This window comes from Cervus canadensis, chromosome 5 (genome assembly GCF_019320065.1).
Source record: "Cervus canadensis isolate Bull #8, Minnesota chromosome 5, ASM1932006v1, whole genome shotgun sequence".
In the NCBI taxonomy this organism is placed as follows: domain Eukaryota; kingdom Metazoa; phylum Chordata; class Mammalia; order Artiodactyla; family Cervidae; genus Cervus; species Cervus canadensis.
In genome coordinates, this window is record NC_057390.1 from 70,390,280 (window position 1) to 70,405,151 (window position 14,872).

The 14,872-nt window shown below is 45.1% G+C and overlaps 1 protein-coding gene across 6 annotated transcripts in view; it reads right to left on the minus strand.

Moving 5' to 3' along the window:
* EFR3B (EFR3 homolog B) overlaps positions 1 to 14,872 on the minus strand; it is a 95,704-nt gene that overhangs the window by 30,379 nt on the left and 50,453 nt on the right. For all 6 annotated transcript variants that reach the window (XM_043469200.1, XM_043469199.1, XM_043469198.1 and 3 more), the window contains exons 4-5: positions 14,551 to 14,701; positions 974 to 1,095 (exon numbers count right to left, since the gene is read on the minus strand). In XM_043469200.1, coding sequence (XP_043325135.1) covers positions 974 to 1,095; positions 14,551 to 14,701 — 273 coding nt within the window. The remainder of the gene's footprint in view (positions 1 to 973; positions 1,096 to 14,550; positions 14,702 to 14,872) is intronic.

The window sequence follows — 14,872 nt, forward strand, 5'->3', positions numbered from 1 at the left end:
CCTGCCCTCACAGAGCTGACATTGTAGTGAGGAGAGATAGACAATGAAGAGAGACATATGCAAATGATGAAACATGTTTGAAGGGGAAATAAAAATAGAGCAGCGTGAGGGAGAAAGGGATGGGGTATGTGGGAATTTTCAAGGGAAGGCGTTGTTGACAAGGGGCTATTTGAGCACAGCCTGGAAGAGGTGAAGGAGTGAGCTGTACAGACCCACACAAGAAGCATTTCAGGCAGAAGAACAGACAGTGCAAAGGCCCTGTGGCAGGAATGTCCCTGGTGTGTTTCCAGGCAGCACAGAAGCCTGTGTGGCTGAAGGGGAATGTGCAGTGGGAGAGGGGATGAGATGAAGTCAGGAGGGCAGCAGGGATCGACCAATGCGAGGATTTTGGCTTTTTATTTTTGGGTGTGCATTTGTGGGCTTCCCTGCTGGCTCAGACAGTAAAGAATCCGCCTGCATTGCAGGAGACCCAGGTTCAGTCCCTGGGTCAGGAAGATCCCCTGGAGAAAGGAATGGCAATCCACTCCAGTATTCTTGCCTGGAGAATCTAATGGACAGAGAAGGCTGGCAGGTTACAATCCATAGGGTTGCAAAGAGTCAGACACCACTGAGAGACTAACACTAACACACTATTTTGATGGAGAGTGGTAAGTGGGAATATTTCTGGGGTGTGTAAGTGCATGCACTTCTGAACAAAAGAGACCACGGGTGTGTGTGTGTGTGTGTGTGACTGGCTCTCAGATTGGGCTCAGAGGACCATGACCTTACACCTCACTCTGTTTTCTGCCCCTTGAGACTATTCCTTTAGAAATCCTGTATTGGGAGCACAACTCTGCCCAAGCACTCGCCTAAGTCCTGCTGCGAACCTTTTCCCTGCCAACAACACCAGAGCTGTGGTAAATGTGGTAAAATTAGACACGCAGTCCAGGCTGGGAGCTCTGGGGACCCACTGATGCTCCTGCCTTATACTCACTTAGTCTTGATCTCCAAGTCCTCGTGGCTGGAGTGGCACATCTCACTGAAGCGAGACACAAAGAAATCGTAGCTCCGATGGTAGGACGGGGTGTCCTCCTCAATGTTGGCGAACTTCACAAACTGTGTGTGGGGGGGGAGAGGGAGAAAAGACAGGAAGGTGACCCGTCATGCCCCCCACCTTTGGGCTCTGGCACTTCTGGCACTTTGCCATTGGAAAGCCACAGGATAACACATCTCGGGAAACACACACACCCCTGGATCCATCTCTAGTCTGCTTCCCAGAGCACACTGTGAGATTTGAGAACCAGATTCTGGAGATCTGAGTACCAAATTCTGCTCCCCTCTCCAGTCTACATGAAACAGGAATCCCTGGCCCTTCCCTGCTAGGTGAGCAGAGAATGGAAGAGAAAAGGGGAGCACCGTCACGTAAACTCCTGTTCCCATTAACATCCAGGGCTGCCCCAAACACACAGGCTTTGCGGCTTCGCGGAGCAGTGCTGCAGTTGAGCAAAAGTCAATCCTAAAGCACAGAGCACCACCCTAGAAGGCATTCTGGGAAACCAGGGCAAATCTGAACTTTAATTGGAAACCATAACTACGTTTTATTGTGAAAATTTTGAGTACATGTTGAAGGTGTGCCATTTCAGTTCATTAAGTCTTGCTCAGCATTCTCAGCTGCTAGATCCCTTCTGCCATCGCTGTGCTGCGAATTTGCAGTTCTAAATAGGGACTTGATTTCTACTGAGCCCCGCAGGGAAGCGAGAGTCACAGACTGAGTGGAGTTAAATTACCCAAAATGAAATATAATTCTTACAGCTTATTTTGCTTAGTACCACAAACAACTCTAAACAGATTTGATTTAGACTATATTCTCCATTATTCTGCCTTGCACTATTATTCAATTTTTACAAACCTTTGTTGGTTCAAAAAGGACATACTGTTATTACTAAAATTATCTAGTTAGTACACTCTCACAATATTCAGTATTGTCAACCTGTTTTCCCCATTTAAATACTTAAAGTTGCTAATAACTTTCTTTCAGATGAAAATTAGCAACCCACAAGCATTCTTAATTATTATAGTGTTTTGTTCTTGCAATAATAAATACACATTTATTTTCTGCTGACTCATAGATCTCAACATGCAAAGCAAATAAGGAAGTCTTTCCTTCAAAAATACATCTAAAATGTACATATGTATTTGGAAGTTTTAATTCTGCTATTAGCAATAAATCCAAATGACATTGTTTGATTTATTGATGTGGCAATGCAGAAGAAGTGTAGTGGTAATCCATGTGATCACAAGATCATCAATTAGACATAAGTTTGGGAGTTGCAGAAACAACGATAAAGCTGTTGTTTGGCTATGTGATCTTCCTAAACCCTGCAGGCTAGAACACAAAGTCAGGCTGATACAGAGTGAGGGAAAGTCACTCAGTTATGTCTGACTCTTTGTGACTGTATAGTCCATGAAATTCTCCAGGTCAGAATACTGGAGCGGGTAGCTATTTCCTTCTTCAGGGGATCTTCCCAACCCAGGTATGGAACCCAGGTCTCTGGCATTGCGGGAGGATTCTTTACCAGCTGAGCTACCAGGGAAGCCCAAGAATACTGGAGTGGGTAGCCTATCCCTTCTCCAGTGGATCTTCCTGACTCAGGAATTGAACCGGGGTCCTGGTGTCTCAGAGGGTAAAGTGTCTGCCTGTAATGCGGGAGACCTGGGTTCGATACCTGGGTTGGGAAGATCCCCTTGAGAAGGAAATGGTAACCCACTCCAGTATTCTTGTCTGGAGAATCCCATGGATGGAGGAGTCTGGTAGGCTTCAGTCCATGGAGTTGCAAAGAGTTGGACATGACTGAGCGACTTCATTTTTTTTCTTTCTTTCTTTCTCCTGCATAGAAGGCAGATTCTTTGCCAGCTGAGCTACCAGAGTTGATACAGAAGTTGGAGCTAAATATGGGTTCATCGTTGCCCTTAACCACCACCGAGATGGTCCCAGGCTTCACTCCTGGAATTAGAAGCCTGGCTTGGTCCATCAGGTGAGAGGAGTCATGCAGCTATGTGGTTCTAACCACAGATCTGCCTCTAACTGGTAGGAGGACCTCTGAGTGAGAGATTTGACTTCTCTATGTCTTGGTCTTCCCATGTGAGGAATGAGCAGCCCAGTCTTCATTCATTATAGTTCTTTCTTTTATTGATACTCTACTTCAAATATGATAAGGCAGTTTAAGATAAGACTGAGTATGCAAGAGTATGTGCATTTCAAAATAATTAAAACAAGACTGAAGAAGAAGAGAGGCCAGTAATAAAGAAGGAGAAATTGTTAAAGAAAGACTTGGTCCTTGAGACTTCCCTGGTGGTCCAGTGGTTAAGAATTTGGCTTCCAGTGCAGGGGACACTGGTTCGATCCCTGGTCGGGGAACTAAGATCCCATGTGCCCTGGAGCAACTAGCCCACCTGTGGGGAACTACTGAGCCTGTGCACTTCAGAGCCTGAGCTCCGCAACAGGAAAACCCTGAGCAGCGCAATGAAGACCCGCACAGCCAAAATTTAAAAAAATAATAATAATAACTAAAAAAAAAAAAAAAGACCTAGTCCTAAATATATATTGACTGTGTAGACCCAAATATATATCAGGAGAATGAATAACCAGACTTCATGGTCACTGATGTGGGAGTTGATGGGCTAATAGCAATGATGTTTAGAATATACATGTTATCAGGTACTACCCTAAGCATTTTATATGCATCAGCTATTTCATTTCATGAAATGACTCTAATTTAGAGAGAGATTATTATTCTCACTTTGAAGACAAAGAGACCGAGACCCACAAACGTTACATAATTGCCCAGGGTCCTGCAGGAAAAACCCGGGTATCAACACAGAGGCCTCACTGCAGGTCTCCCCAGCAGAGCTCTCCGGCTTTGCTCTTGATCCTGGCTTCCTCTAGCGCCTCAGACCAAATGACCCAGGAGCATTGCTTTGGGGATGGGGGCAGTTGTCAGGGGGAACGGGCAGAAGATGAAGACACCGCTGGAGAGGACCTTGTGTAAACTAACTCACTTCAGTCGTGTCTGACTCTGTGACCCCATGGACTGTAGCTCACCAGGCTCCTCTGTCCACGGGGATTCTCCAGGCAAGAATACTGGAGCGGGTTGTCATTACCTTCTCCAGAGGATCCTCCCGACCCAGGTATCGAATTCCCATTTCTTATGTCTCCTGCATTGGCAGGCGGGTTCTTTACCACTAGCACCACCTGGGAAGCCCAGGTGGGGACCTTTGTTATTGTTCAGTTGCTCAGCTGTGTCTGACTCTTTGCGACCCTGTGGACTGCAGCACACCAGGCTTCCCTGTCCTTCACTATCTCCTGGAGTTTTCTCAAACTCATGTCCACTGAGTCAGTGATGCCATCCAACCATCTCATCCTCTGTCGCCCCCTTCTCCTCATGCCCTCAATCTTTCCCAGCATCACAGTCTTTTCTAATGAGTCGGTTCTTCACATCAGGTGGCCAAAGTACTGGAGCTTCAGCTTCAGCATCAGTCCTTCCAATGAATATTCAGGGTTGATTTCCTTTAGGATGGACTGGTTGGATCTCCTTACAGTCCAAGGGACTCTCAAGAGTCTTCTCCAGCATCACAGTTTGAAAGCATCAATTCTTCGGTGCTCAGCTTTCTTTATGGTCCAACTCTCACATCTGTATATGACTACTGGGAAAATTTTGACTATATGGACCTTTGTCGGCAAAGTGATGTCTCTGCTTTTTAATACACTGTTTAGATTTGTTATAGCTTTTCTTCCAAGGAGCAAATTCTCCGTCTCTGAGGCCCAGAACTGCCCAGGAGGCTACAGCCTTCTGGCTCAGACAGATTATTCCATTGCCTCGCTCTCTAAGATTCTTGCTCTGTTACAAGATGTGGGGACGAGACTGTACTTGATGCCATCCAGAGGGTGTGAGCCCCATTTGTTACATTATGAGTGGTATCAGGGCTAATAAAACAGCCACTTTTTGGTACCAGGATCTCTGAGCATCCTTGGGAACCTTTGGTTTGGTAGCTTGATAGGAGGAGCTTCCCTTCCCCGAGTCTGAAAGTCGGACAACAGAGATGACCTGGTCAGGGAATGCTGACCTGAGTATCCCCATGGGTGCTGCTCTAAGAGAGCCCACCTTAAGCTGCTCGAGTCCTCCAGGGCTGATGAGAGGAGGCCAAAATGGAAACTTTGGTAATCGTGGTTCAGAGGATCAAATTGGAGGGCCCTGGTCATAGGGCCACACTCACTGTAGAAGTCCACATGGGGAACATGCCCAAAGCTGGCTGAGACAGGGGCTGAGACTCTGGGCTTTAAAGCAGAGCCTCCATTTCTCCTATTAGAGGCAGAACAGTGTCACAATTATGAGAAGAGGTTTGAAGCCAGACTACTAGGAGGCTGATCTGAGGTTCTCTGTGCCTCAGCCATCCCATCTGTACAATGGGTCTAGCAAGAGCAGCTGCCTCATAGACTTGTATGACCAGTCCATCACCGTTAACAGTTGCCACCCCATTTTTCCCCACAGTGGATTTTGGGCTTGCTGTCAGTACTCCATGAGTTTCCACTGGGCCTCTGTACTTGTGTGACCCTCTAATGTTGTTAAATGCAAATGCCTAAAACAGCAGGAACTTCCTGGCTACTTTATGCCGATCACCGCTAGTTCATATCTTAAGAACGGCTTTCGTTAAAATGCTGCTTGTCTAATGCATAAGATTGTGAAATAATAAAGTAGGGTTTTTTGTTTTATTTTTTAAAGACATTGTCATGAGGAAGGTCTCCATAGCAACAAACTGGAGACTGTGAAGATATGACACTTCAAAGGCCATGGGCACCGCTAGAGCCACCCTTTCATGATCAAAGTTTCAGCTCTTCATACACAACAAAGGGTGCTATGCTTGCAGGAGTTGCTCACCCACCCTCTGGCACAGGCAGGAAAGAGCCACAGTTGTATGAAAACTGAGAATTACTAAGGGGTTGGGTCAATAGAGAGAAAGCAAGCTCCAAATATTGACATTGCAAAACCAGCCCTCCCTGGGTCTGGAAAATGGAAGCTGAGCTGCTGGTCAGCCTTACTTCAGCGCTAGCCAAGTCTCTCCAAGCACAAGCCAGCCTTCTCTCTTCCTTAGTTGGATATTCTGAGCCACACAATTTCCTGCTGTCAACAACAGAACCATGGTTTGAAATACTGGGTATAGAGAAACCCCAACTCTGTAGATCTAGGACTGCAGGCCTTTTTACTCTGTTCACCTTCTTAAGAAGAAAGTTGTTTTGCTTCTCTAAGATGAACCCTAGCTGGAAAAGATCTCATAAACCACACTTTTCTTTTTTTAATTAGAAGCTAATTACTTTACAATATTGTGATGGTTTCAGCCATACATCAATATGAATTGGCCATAGGTATATATATGTCCCATCTCTCTTGAACCCCCTACCGACCTCCCCCGCCCCATCCCACCCCTCTAGGCTGTCAGAGAGCACCAGCTTTGGGTTCCCTGCGTCATATAGCAAACTCCCACTGGCTGTCTATTTTACCCATGGTAATGTGTATGTTTCAGTGCTATTTTCTCAAATCATCCCACACTCTTCTTCTCCCACTGTGTCCAAAAGTCTGTTCTTTATGTCTGTGTTTCCTTTGCTGCCCCGCAAGCAGGATCATCAGTACTATCTTTCTAGATTCCATATATATATACATATACGTGTTAATATACAATATTTGTCTTTCTCTTTCTGACTTCCTTCACTCCGTATAATAGGCTTCAGGTTCATCCCCCTCATTAGAACTGACTCAAATGCATTCCTTTTTATAGCTGAGTAATATTCCACTGTGTATATGTACCACAACTTCCTTGCCCATTCATCTGTCAATGGACATTTAGGTTGCTTCCATGTCCTAGCTATTATAAATAGTGCTGCATTGAACATTGAGGTAGATGGGTCTTTTTCAATTATGGTTTCCTCAGGGTATATACCCAGTAGAACCACACAGTTTGACTCTAACATCCCCTACCCATTCTCCCATCTACTTTTGTTTACAGCTACTCCTGGGAGAAGTTTTCCTTAAAGCCAAAGGAACAGTCCTACTGTGACATGTTGGTGCCCTGCAAATTGCCTGACTGCCGGCCAAGGTGAGTCCCTCCACCCGGGGCACCCTCCCCTGTGTGCATGTGTGCTAAGTCACTTCAGTCGTGTCTGACTCTTTGTGACCCTACGGACTGTCCCACCAGGCTCCTCTGTTCATGGGATTCTCCAGGCAAGAATACTGGAGTGGGTAGCCCTTTCCTTCTCCAGGGGATCTTCCCAACCCAGGGATTGAACTCGTGTCTCTTACATCTCCTGAATTGGCAGGCAGGTTCTTTACCACTAGCACCACTTGGGAAGCCCTGGGACACCCTCCCCTGTCTACCCATAGTACAGCTTTCCTCCTTCAAGATTCTTTGCAAAACTGATGGTTGTTTCAAAAACTCCTGGGAAAGCCCAGTGTTGCTGCCCGAAAAGGTGACCTCTCTGGTCCCAAGTAGCCCCATGTACTAGCCAGCCTCCAAGGCCTACACTAGGGAAGTACAGACCCAGGGAAGCCCGGGCTGCCTCTGCTCTGAAACCCCCATCGTTTGCTGGGGCTGACCCCCATGACCTGAGCTGTTCCCCCAGCATCACAGTTCTGCCCCCACCTCCCTTCATGGAACCCACTTCTAGCCTGCTCGTTTTTAGCAGTGCTGATTCCTACCCTGGTGTGGGAGACAAGAGGATTTCTAGTCTATAGGTGACAGTTAAAACCACAAGAATTGATGAAATTGTCCAGAGGGAGCACACAGAGAGGAGGATAGAGCAGTAACCTTGGAGACCATAGACATCTCAGGGGGGACGTGGAAGAAAAGAATCACTGAAGGAAACTATTAGTTTCCTATTGTTGCCGTAATAATTTAGTGCCGTAATAAATACCACAATTTAGTGGCCTAATGCAACACAAATTTATTACTTTATTACTTATTACAGTTCTGGGGGTCAGAAGTCTAAAATGTGGGCTTCCCTAGTGGTCCAGTGTTTAAGAATCCACCTTGCAATGCAGGGGATAAGGTTAGATCCCTGGTCCAGGAAGATCCCATGTGCCACGGGGCAACTACGCCAGTGTGCAATGACTACTGAGCCAGTGCGCCTTAGAGCCCATGCTCTGCAACCAGGGAAGCCGACACAGTGAGGAGCCCAAGCACAGCAACTAGAGAGTAGCCCCCCTCTTGCTGCAACTAGAGAGAGCCCGCATGCAGCAAAGAAGACCCAGTACAGCCAAAAATAAAAATAAATTAAAAAAAAAAGTCTCAAATGGGTCTGCAGGGTTTCATTCCTTCTGGACGCTTCCAGGAGAGCATCTGTTTCCTTGACTTTTCTAGCTTCCAGAAGCCACCCACATTCTTTGGCTCATGGCCCCCTTCCACCATCCTCATGGCCAGCAGAGGAGCATCTTCAAATTTCTTTCTCTCTATTCCTGATCTGCTGTCTGACTCTGATCCTCCTGCCTCCCTCTTAGAAAGATGGGAGCACATGGAGAATCTCCTTATCACAAGATCCTGAACTTGATCAAACCTGCCAATTCCCTTCTGTCATCTAAGGTACATTCATGGGTGTCAGTGATTAGGATGAGGATACAGGTAGGGGATCATTATTCAGCCAAACATAGAAACTAAGAAGGATAGGCCAGGTGGGAAGAGCTGGGGTGACAGGGCCAGGAAGTCAAGGCAGTATGAAAAAGGTGCAATCAACAGGGAGAAATGCCACCAGAGATAGAAACATCAGCTGGAAGTTGAGTGAAGAATGGGTTGTTTGCATGGTTTCCACAGATTTCTAAGTGCAAAGACCAAAAAAAAAAAAAAAAAAAGAAAAAGAAAACTTACAATTGAGAGAGCTGGCTGTAACCACCCTAACTTGGGATGACACTTAGCATCCATAAAAGTGGATTGCCAGACATTCCTGCTTCTTTTAGATGCTCAGTGCCCAGCACTCTCCATGAAACATTATGCCCCAAAGTATTTAACTGCATCCAATCAAACATTCAGAACCAATTCTAGTCTTTGGGAAGTATAGGAGACAAGAGAGCAAAACGAACACCACAAGGAGATAGTCAGACAAATCCAGAACATGGGACATTCTACAAAGTGATGACCTGGTCAATACCATGAAAAATGAAGAGGGACAGGAGAGGGGCTGGGACAGGTTAAGAGACGTAAGAGACATAGAAAACAAAATAAACACATGATCTATACTGAATCCTGATTTGAAAGACAGTAATACAAGACAATGTGGGGACTATGAGGGAAATTTTAATTTGAATTAAATAATTTTTTAAAATCAGGGAATGATGGCTAGTTTTGTCAGGTGAGCTAAAGGTACTTTGTGGTTATGCAGAATGTAAACTTTTTTAGTTTTCTTTCCCTTGCTTGTTTTGTTTCTTTCGTTTTATACTGGAAGAGGCTTGAACTTATATTTAGACTAAAAGAAGGAATCAGAAAAAGGGGAAGGGTGGAGACATGGAGAGAATAATGGATGTAGGGAGATTCCTGAGGAAAAGGGAACCTGTGGGGACGAAAAAGATGGACAAAAGTTGAGGGACCCCAAGCAGATAGTCCCCGTTTTCTCAGTGGACAGAAGAAGGCAAGGCCACCTCTGAGACTGAGGAAGCAGATTCAGGATGCTGCTTGAGGAGACAACAGAAGGTCTCTAGTGACCACTGAGGAGATGAGAGAAGGCAGTGGTCAAAAAATGGATAAGGAGCTGCCTTGAAAGCCCAAGTCAAAATTTAAAGCATGCCTCTGTAGATGCCCCAGTCCTCACATCAGGCGGTTTTCTGAGGGTGGTTCTTTGAGTGGGGCATTTGGGTGCAGAAGGCAGAGCATGGCTGCAGCAGGTAATCAAGGAGCCTGGTTCCTACTGGGTCTGGCGGGGAGGCCAAGAAAGCGAGCCTCAGAGGGAGCTGACCCGGGTAGAGGGAAGGGGAGGCGTCTGAGAGGTGAGGTCTTGAAGCGGCGAGGGTGGTTTCTTAGTGGCTCAGATGGTAAAGAATCTGCCTGCAATGCAGGAGACCCGGATTCAATCCCTGAATTGAGAAGATACGCTGAAGAAGGGAATGGCAACCCACTCTAGTCTTCTTGCCTGGAGAATTCCATGGACAGAGGAACCTGATGGAGTTGCAAAGAGTCAGACATGGCTGAGCGACTTTCACATTCACAGAGCCTCCAGGCAAGTCACAGCCCCTCTGCTTTACCGGAAGGAGAGACCCGCCCCCCCCCCCACTACTGGGTCCCACATCACCCCAACACGCTTCAAGAGCTTCCCTCCCCTCCCAAGGGACTTGCTTCTGTGCTGCCTCTGAGTGCGCTTGCCTTCAGGCTGGGGTGCAGTGTAAACACAAAGGGCTGTATGCCACAATCTGAGATGAAAGCACAAGTTTTAAAAATTCGGGTAAAATTCACAAAACAAAAAGTGAACCCTTTTAAAGTGCAAAATTCAGTAGCATTCAATCCATTCACAATGTTCTGCAACTAAAGCAGAACCCCAAAAGGAAACCCACATCTTGGTCATCAATCAGTCATTTTCTATTCCTGTCCCCCCACCCACCCCAGCCCCTGGCAAACACTAACCTGCTTTCTGTCTCCATGGATTCACCTATTCTGGTATCTCATGGAAATGGAAACACAATATGTGACCTTCTGGTTGTTTCCACCTTCTGGCTACTATGAATAGTGCGGCCAGGAACGTTGGTATACAAGTATTTGTTTGAGTATCTGTTTTCTGTTCTCTTGGGTACATATCTAGGGAGAATTGCTGAGTCATATGGTAATTCTATATGTTTAACTTTTGGAGGAACCATTAAACTGTTTTCCACAGTGTCTACACTGTTTTACAGCTCTGCTAGCAAGGTATGAGGGTTCCAATTTCTACACATCCTCACCAACAAGTCATTTTATAGGATTTTAAAATATATAAACAACCTAGTGGGTGTGAAGAAGTATCTCTCTATGATTTCTGACTTGCATTTCTGTAATAATTAGTGATGCTGAGCATCAATTCATGTGCTTTCTGGACATTTGTATATCTTCTTTGGAGAAATGTCTATTCAAGTCCTTTGCCCATTTTAAATTGGGTTTTCTTTTTGTTGTTGAGTTGTAAGAGTTTTTCATATATTCTGGTTACTGAGCCCTTATTGTATATGAGAATCACAAACATTTCCTCTCATTCTGTAGTTGTCTTTTGTTCTGTAGTGTCCTTTGAGGCACAAAAGTTTTTAATTTTGAAGAAGTCAAATTTATTTATTTTTTCTTTTGTTGCTTTTGTTTTTGCTATCATATCTAAGATTCCACTGCAAAATTCAAGACCATAAAGATACACCCATATATTTCTTCTAAGAGTTCTATAAGTTTAACTCTTATATTTAGGTCTTTGATCTATTTTGAGTTAACTAAAAAAAAATTTATTTGTTTATTTGGCTGCACTGGGTCTTAGTTGTGACCAGAGGGCATTTGGAATCTTCCTGGACCCAGGATTGAACCTACATCTCCTGCATTGCAAGGCAGACTCCCCCACCACTGGGCCACCAGGGAAGTCCTTGAGTTAATTTTTATACATGCTGTGAGGTAGGGATGAAAGTACAAATTTTAAATCCATGATCCTTCATAGTATTTTGTTATTTACACTAGCTTCATATATTAGGTCGTTTATGTAAATAACCTCAGCATTTTCATATTTAATATTTTCAGTTTATCCTTAGTGTGACCTCAAGAGTCAGGGCACATGACCACTGCACTGCTCCAGAACTTACATTTGGATCCCCAGGCAATAAAGCAGGTGGGCAGAAGTAAATCTCTAAGCAAACAGTGGAGCTTAGTTGGCTCCATCATCTCCTGACTCTTGATCCCTCAGTGTCACCTCAAGTTCAGATATTCTCATTAAAGACTTGAAGGCATCAAATAAATTAAAAAAACTATACTGCATATGATAAGGAATGGTATTAGCAAAATCATATTTTTTTGGTGACAAATTTCAGCATAGCTTCAACCCTTGGGGTGGTCAAGCACAGTCTGGATAAATATCCATTAAGAAAGAAGAAACAGAGAGAAGTTTCAGGCTTGGAGAGATGGAAGGAGCATCTTTCCACTAGCAAAGGCTGCCTCTGAAGCTGAACTCCGAACCTACTGCAATTATCTGACTCATTTATAATCACCTGTCCTTATATAATCTCCACTGTCTGCAGTACACCAATCATTAGTCAACTGCTCTCTTGCTAATGCAGTGATTCACTGTGAAGAGGAATCGAGGAATTTGCAGGACCTGGAATTTTCAAGGCTGTTGCTAATAAAATGCCTACCAGGGGCCAGGATGTGCTGCAGGGAACTCTGGGGCTGGCAGCCACCTGCTTCTATATCTCCCCCTGAGGAGATGTCCTGTGGACACATTGATGACTGGTTTATCTTCCATTTAGATGTTCTTTTCCAGACTATAGTTATCTTAAACAGAGCAAGTCAAATGGTATCTGAAGCTGTTGCCAGGGCAACATGACAAAAGACTTTACCCTTGCTACTGTATATGTAATTTGTCAAAGGCAGCTGGTTCTCAGAGAGAGGAAAGAGGGGAACAGGTGGTTAGTTTTGGTCTTTGAAAAGAAGAGTTGAAAGACTATCTTCTGGTTAAATCAACTTTAGAAGAGGAAAGCAGTTGTGACCTATGTAATAAAGATTCAGAAAAGTCAGGTTGGGAAGACTAAGAGTGCAAACCTTAAACTTTCCTTTTTTTTCTGGTGATATCTGTAAAATAGTTGCATGTCAGGGCTTTCAACACCAAGCTGCTTGAAGGCCTAGAGCTGAAAGTATTCCCTGAAGGGAAAGGAACTGAGAGAGAGCAAGAAATTGAAGAAAGCAACTGGGATATTCAAGTAGGACAGATGCTTAGGAAGTTGGGAGTTCTTTTTGTTGTTGTTGTTTTAAACTTTTTATTTTGTATCAGGGTATAGCTGATTAACAGTGTTGTGATAGTTTCAGATGAATGGTGAAGGGACTCAGCCATACGTATCAGTTCAGTTCAGTTCAGTTCAGTCGCTCAGTCATGTCCAACTCTTTGCGACCCCATGGTCTTCAGCACGCCAGGCCTCCCTGTCCATCACCAACTCCCGGAGTTTACTCAAACCCATGTCCATCGAGTCAGTGATGTTATCCAACTGTCTCATACTCTGTCGTCCCCTTCTCCTCCTGCCCCCAATCCCTCCCAGCATCAGGGCTTTTTCCAATGAGTCAACTCTTCGCATGAGGTGGCCAAAGTACTGGAGTTTCAGCTTTAGCATCAGTCCTTCCAATGAACACCCAGGACTTATCTCCTTTAGGATGGACTGGTTGGATCTCCTTGCAGTCCAAGGGACTCTCAAGAGTCTTCTCCAACACCATAGTTCAAAAGCATCAATTTTTCAGCACTCAGCTTTCTTTATAGTTCAACTCTCACATCCATACATGACCACTGGAAAAACCATAGCCTTGACCAAATGGACTTTGTTGGCAAAGTAATGTCTCTGCTTTTTAATATGCTATCTAGGTTGGTCATCACTTTCCTTCCAAGGAGTAAGCATCTTTTAATTTCATGGCTGCAGTTACCATCTGCAGTGATTTTGGAGCCCAGAAAAATAAAGTCTGACACTGTTTCCACTGTCTCCCCATCTATTTCCCATGAGCTGATGGGACCAGATGCCATGATCTTAGTTTTCTGAATGTTAAGCTTTAAGCCAACTTTTTCACTCTCCTCTTTCACTTTCATCAAGAGGCTTTTTAGTTCATCTTCACTTTCTGCCATAAGGGTGGTGCACAGCCATATGTATACCTGTATCCATTCTCTCCCAAACTCCCCTCCCATCCAGGCTGCCACATAACATTGAGCAGAGTTCCATGTGCCATATAGTAGGTCCTTCTTGGTCACCTATTTTAAACACAGCAGTGTGTACATGTCCATTCCAAACTCTCTAACTATCCCTTCAAAGTCGGGAATTCTTGACACAACTGATAGTTCTTCTCTCCACACACCAGAAGCAGATAGCAGCCACTTGTTCAGGGACAAGTTATGTTATAAAATTTGGACTGAGTTCAATCCACTCATGTTATCAGTGAAAAGCCAGGCTCATGAAAGATAACCTGCTCGAGGTTACCCAGCTAGGAAAGGGCAGAACTAAGCCAGAAGCCCTGCTTCCTGCTTCCCCGTGATCTTTCCACTTATCTGATGCCTCTGTCCTGTGAACATCAGTTTGTTCTATCTTTGAAAGAAGCACAACCTGGACAGGTTTCAAAGTATGCTCCATGGAGTCAGGGGTCAAGCTTTGAGGGTGCTGGGCACCTCTGCTGTCAAAGGAATACCTCCCTTTCTACTTTAATATCTATTGGGGCCCCACCTACAATTATTTAAGGGAAAAATCATTTTTAAAAATCAGAAAACAAATAGGGTTGGATCATAACAAAGCTGACCCAGAGGTTCTGCCCCACTCTCTCCACCATGCCCACCCTCCAGGGCCCCTTGGACCTCCTTACCGAGTTGGTGCCGAGGATCTGCAGATTGGGTTTCTCTGACTCAAGAAGCTTGGCCACCATCTTGAGGAAACTCTCCACGAAGAGGTTGATGCTCTGGCAGTGACAGGCCATGAGCAGTTGGTCCAGCGCCTCCATGGCGATGCACACGTATCTGGGGAGAGCAGCACCACCACCATCACTCAGCCTCATGCTGAGTACTCAGTACTCATCACAAAGTACTCAGCCTCATCACTCAGTCACCCGCATCACATGTCTGGGACAACCTCAATGGCAGTGCAGTGACCACCTGGCAGCATCCAGCTAATACAGCTCTTCCCAGGTT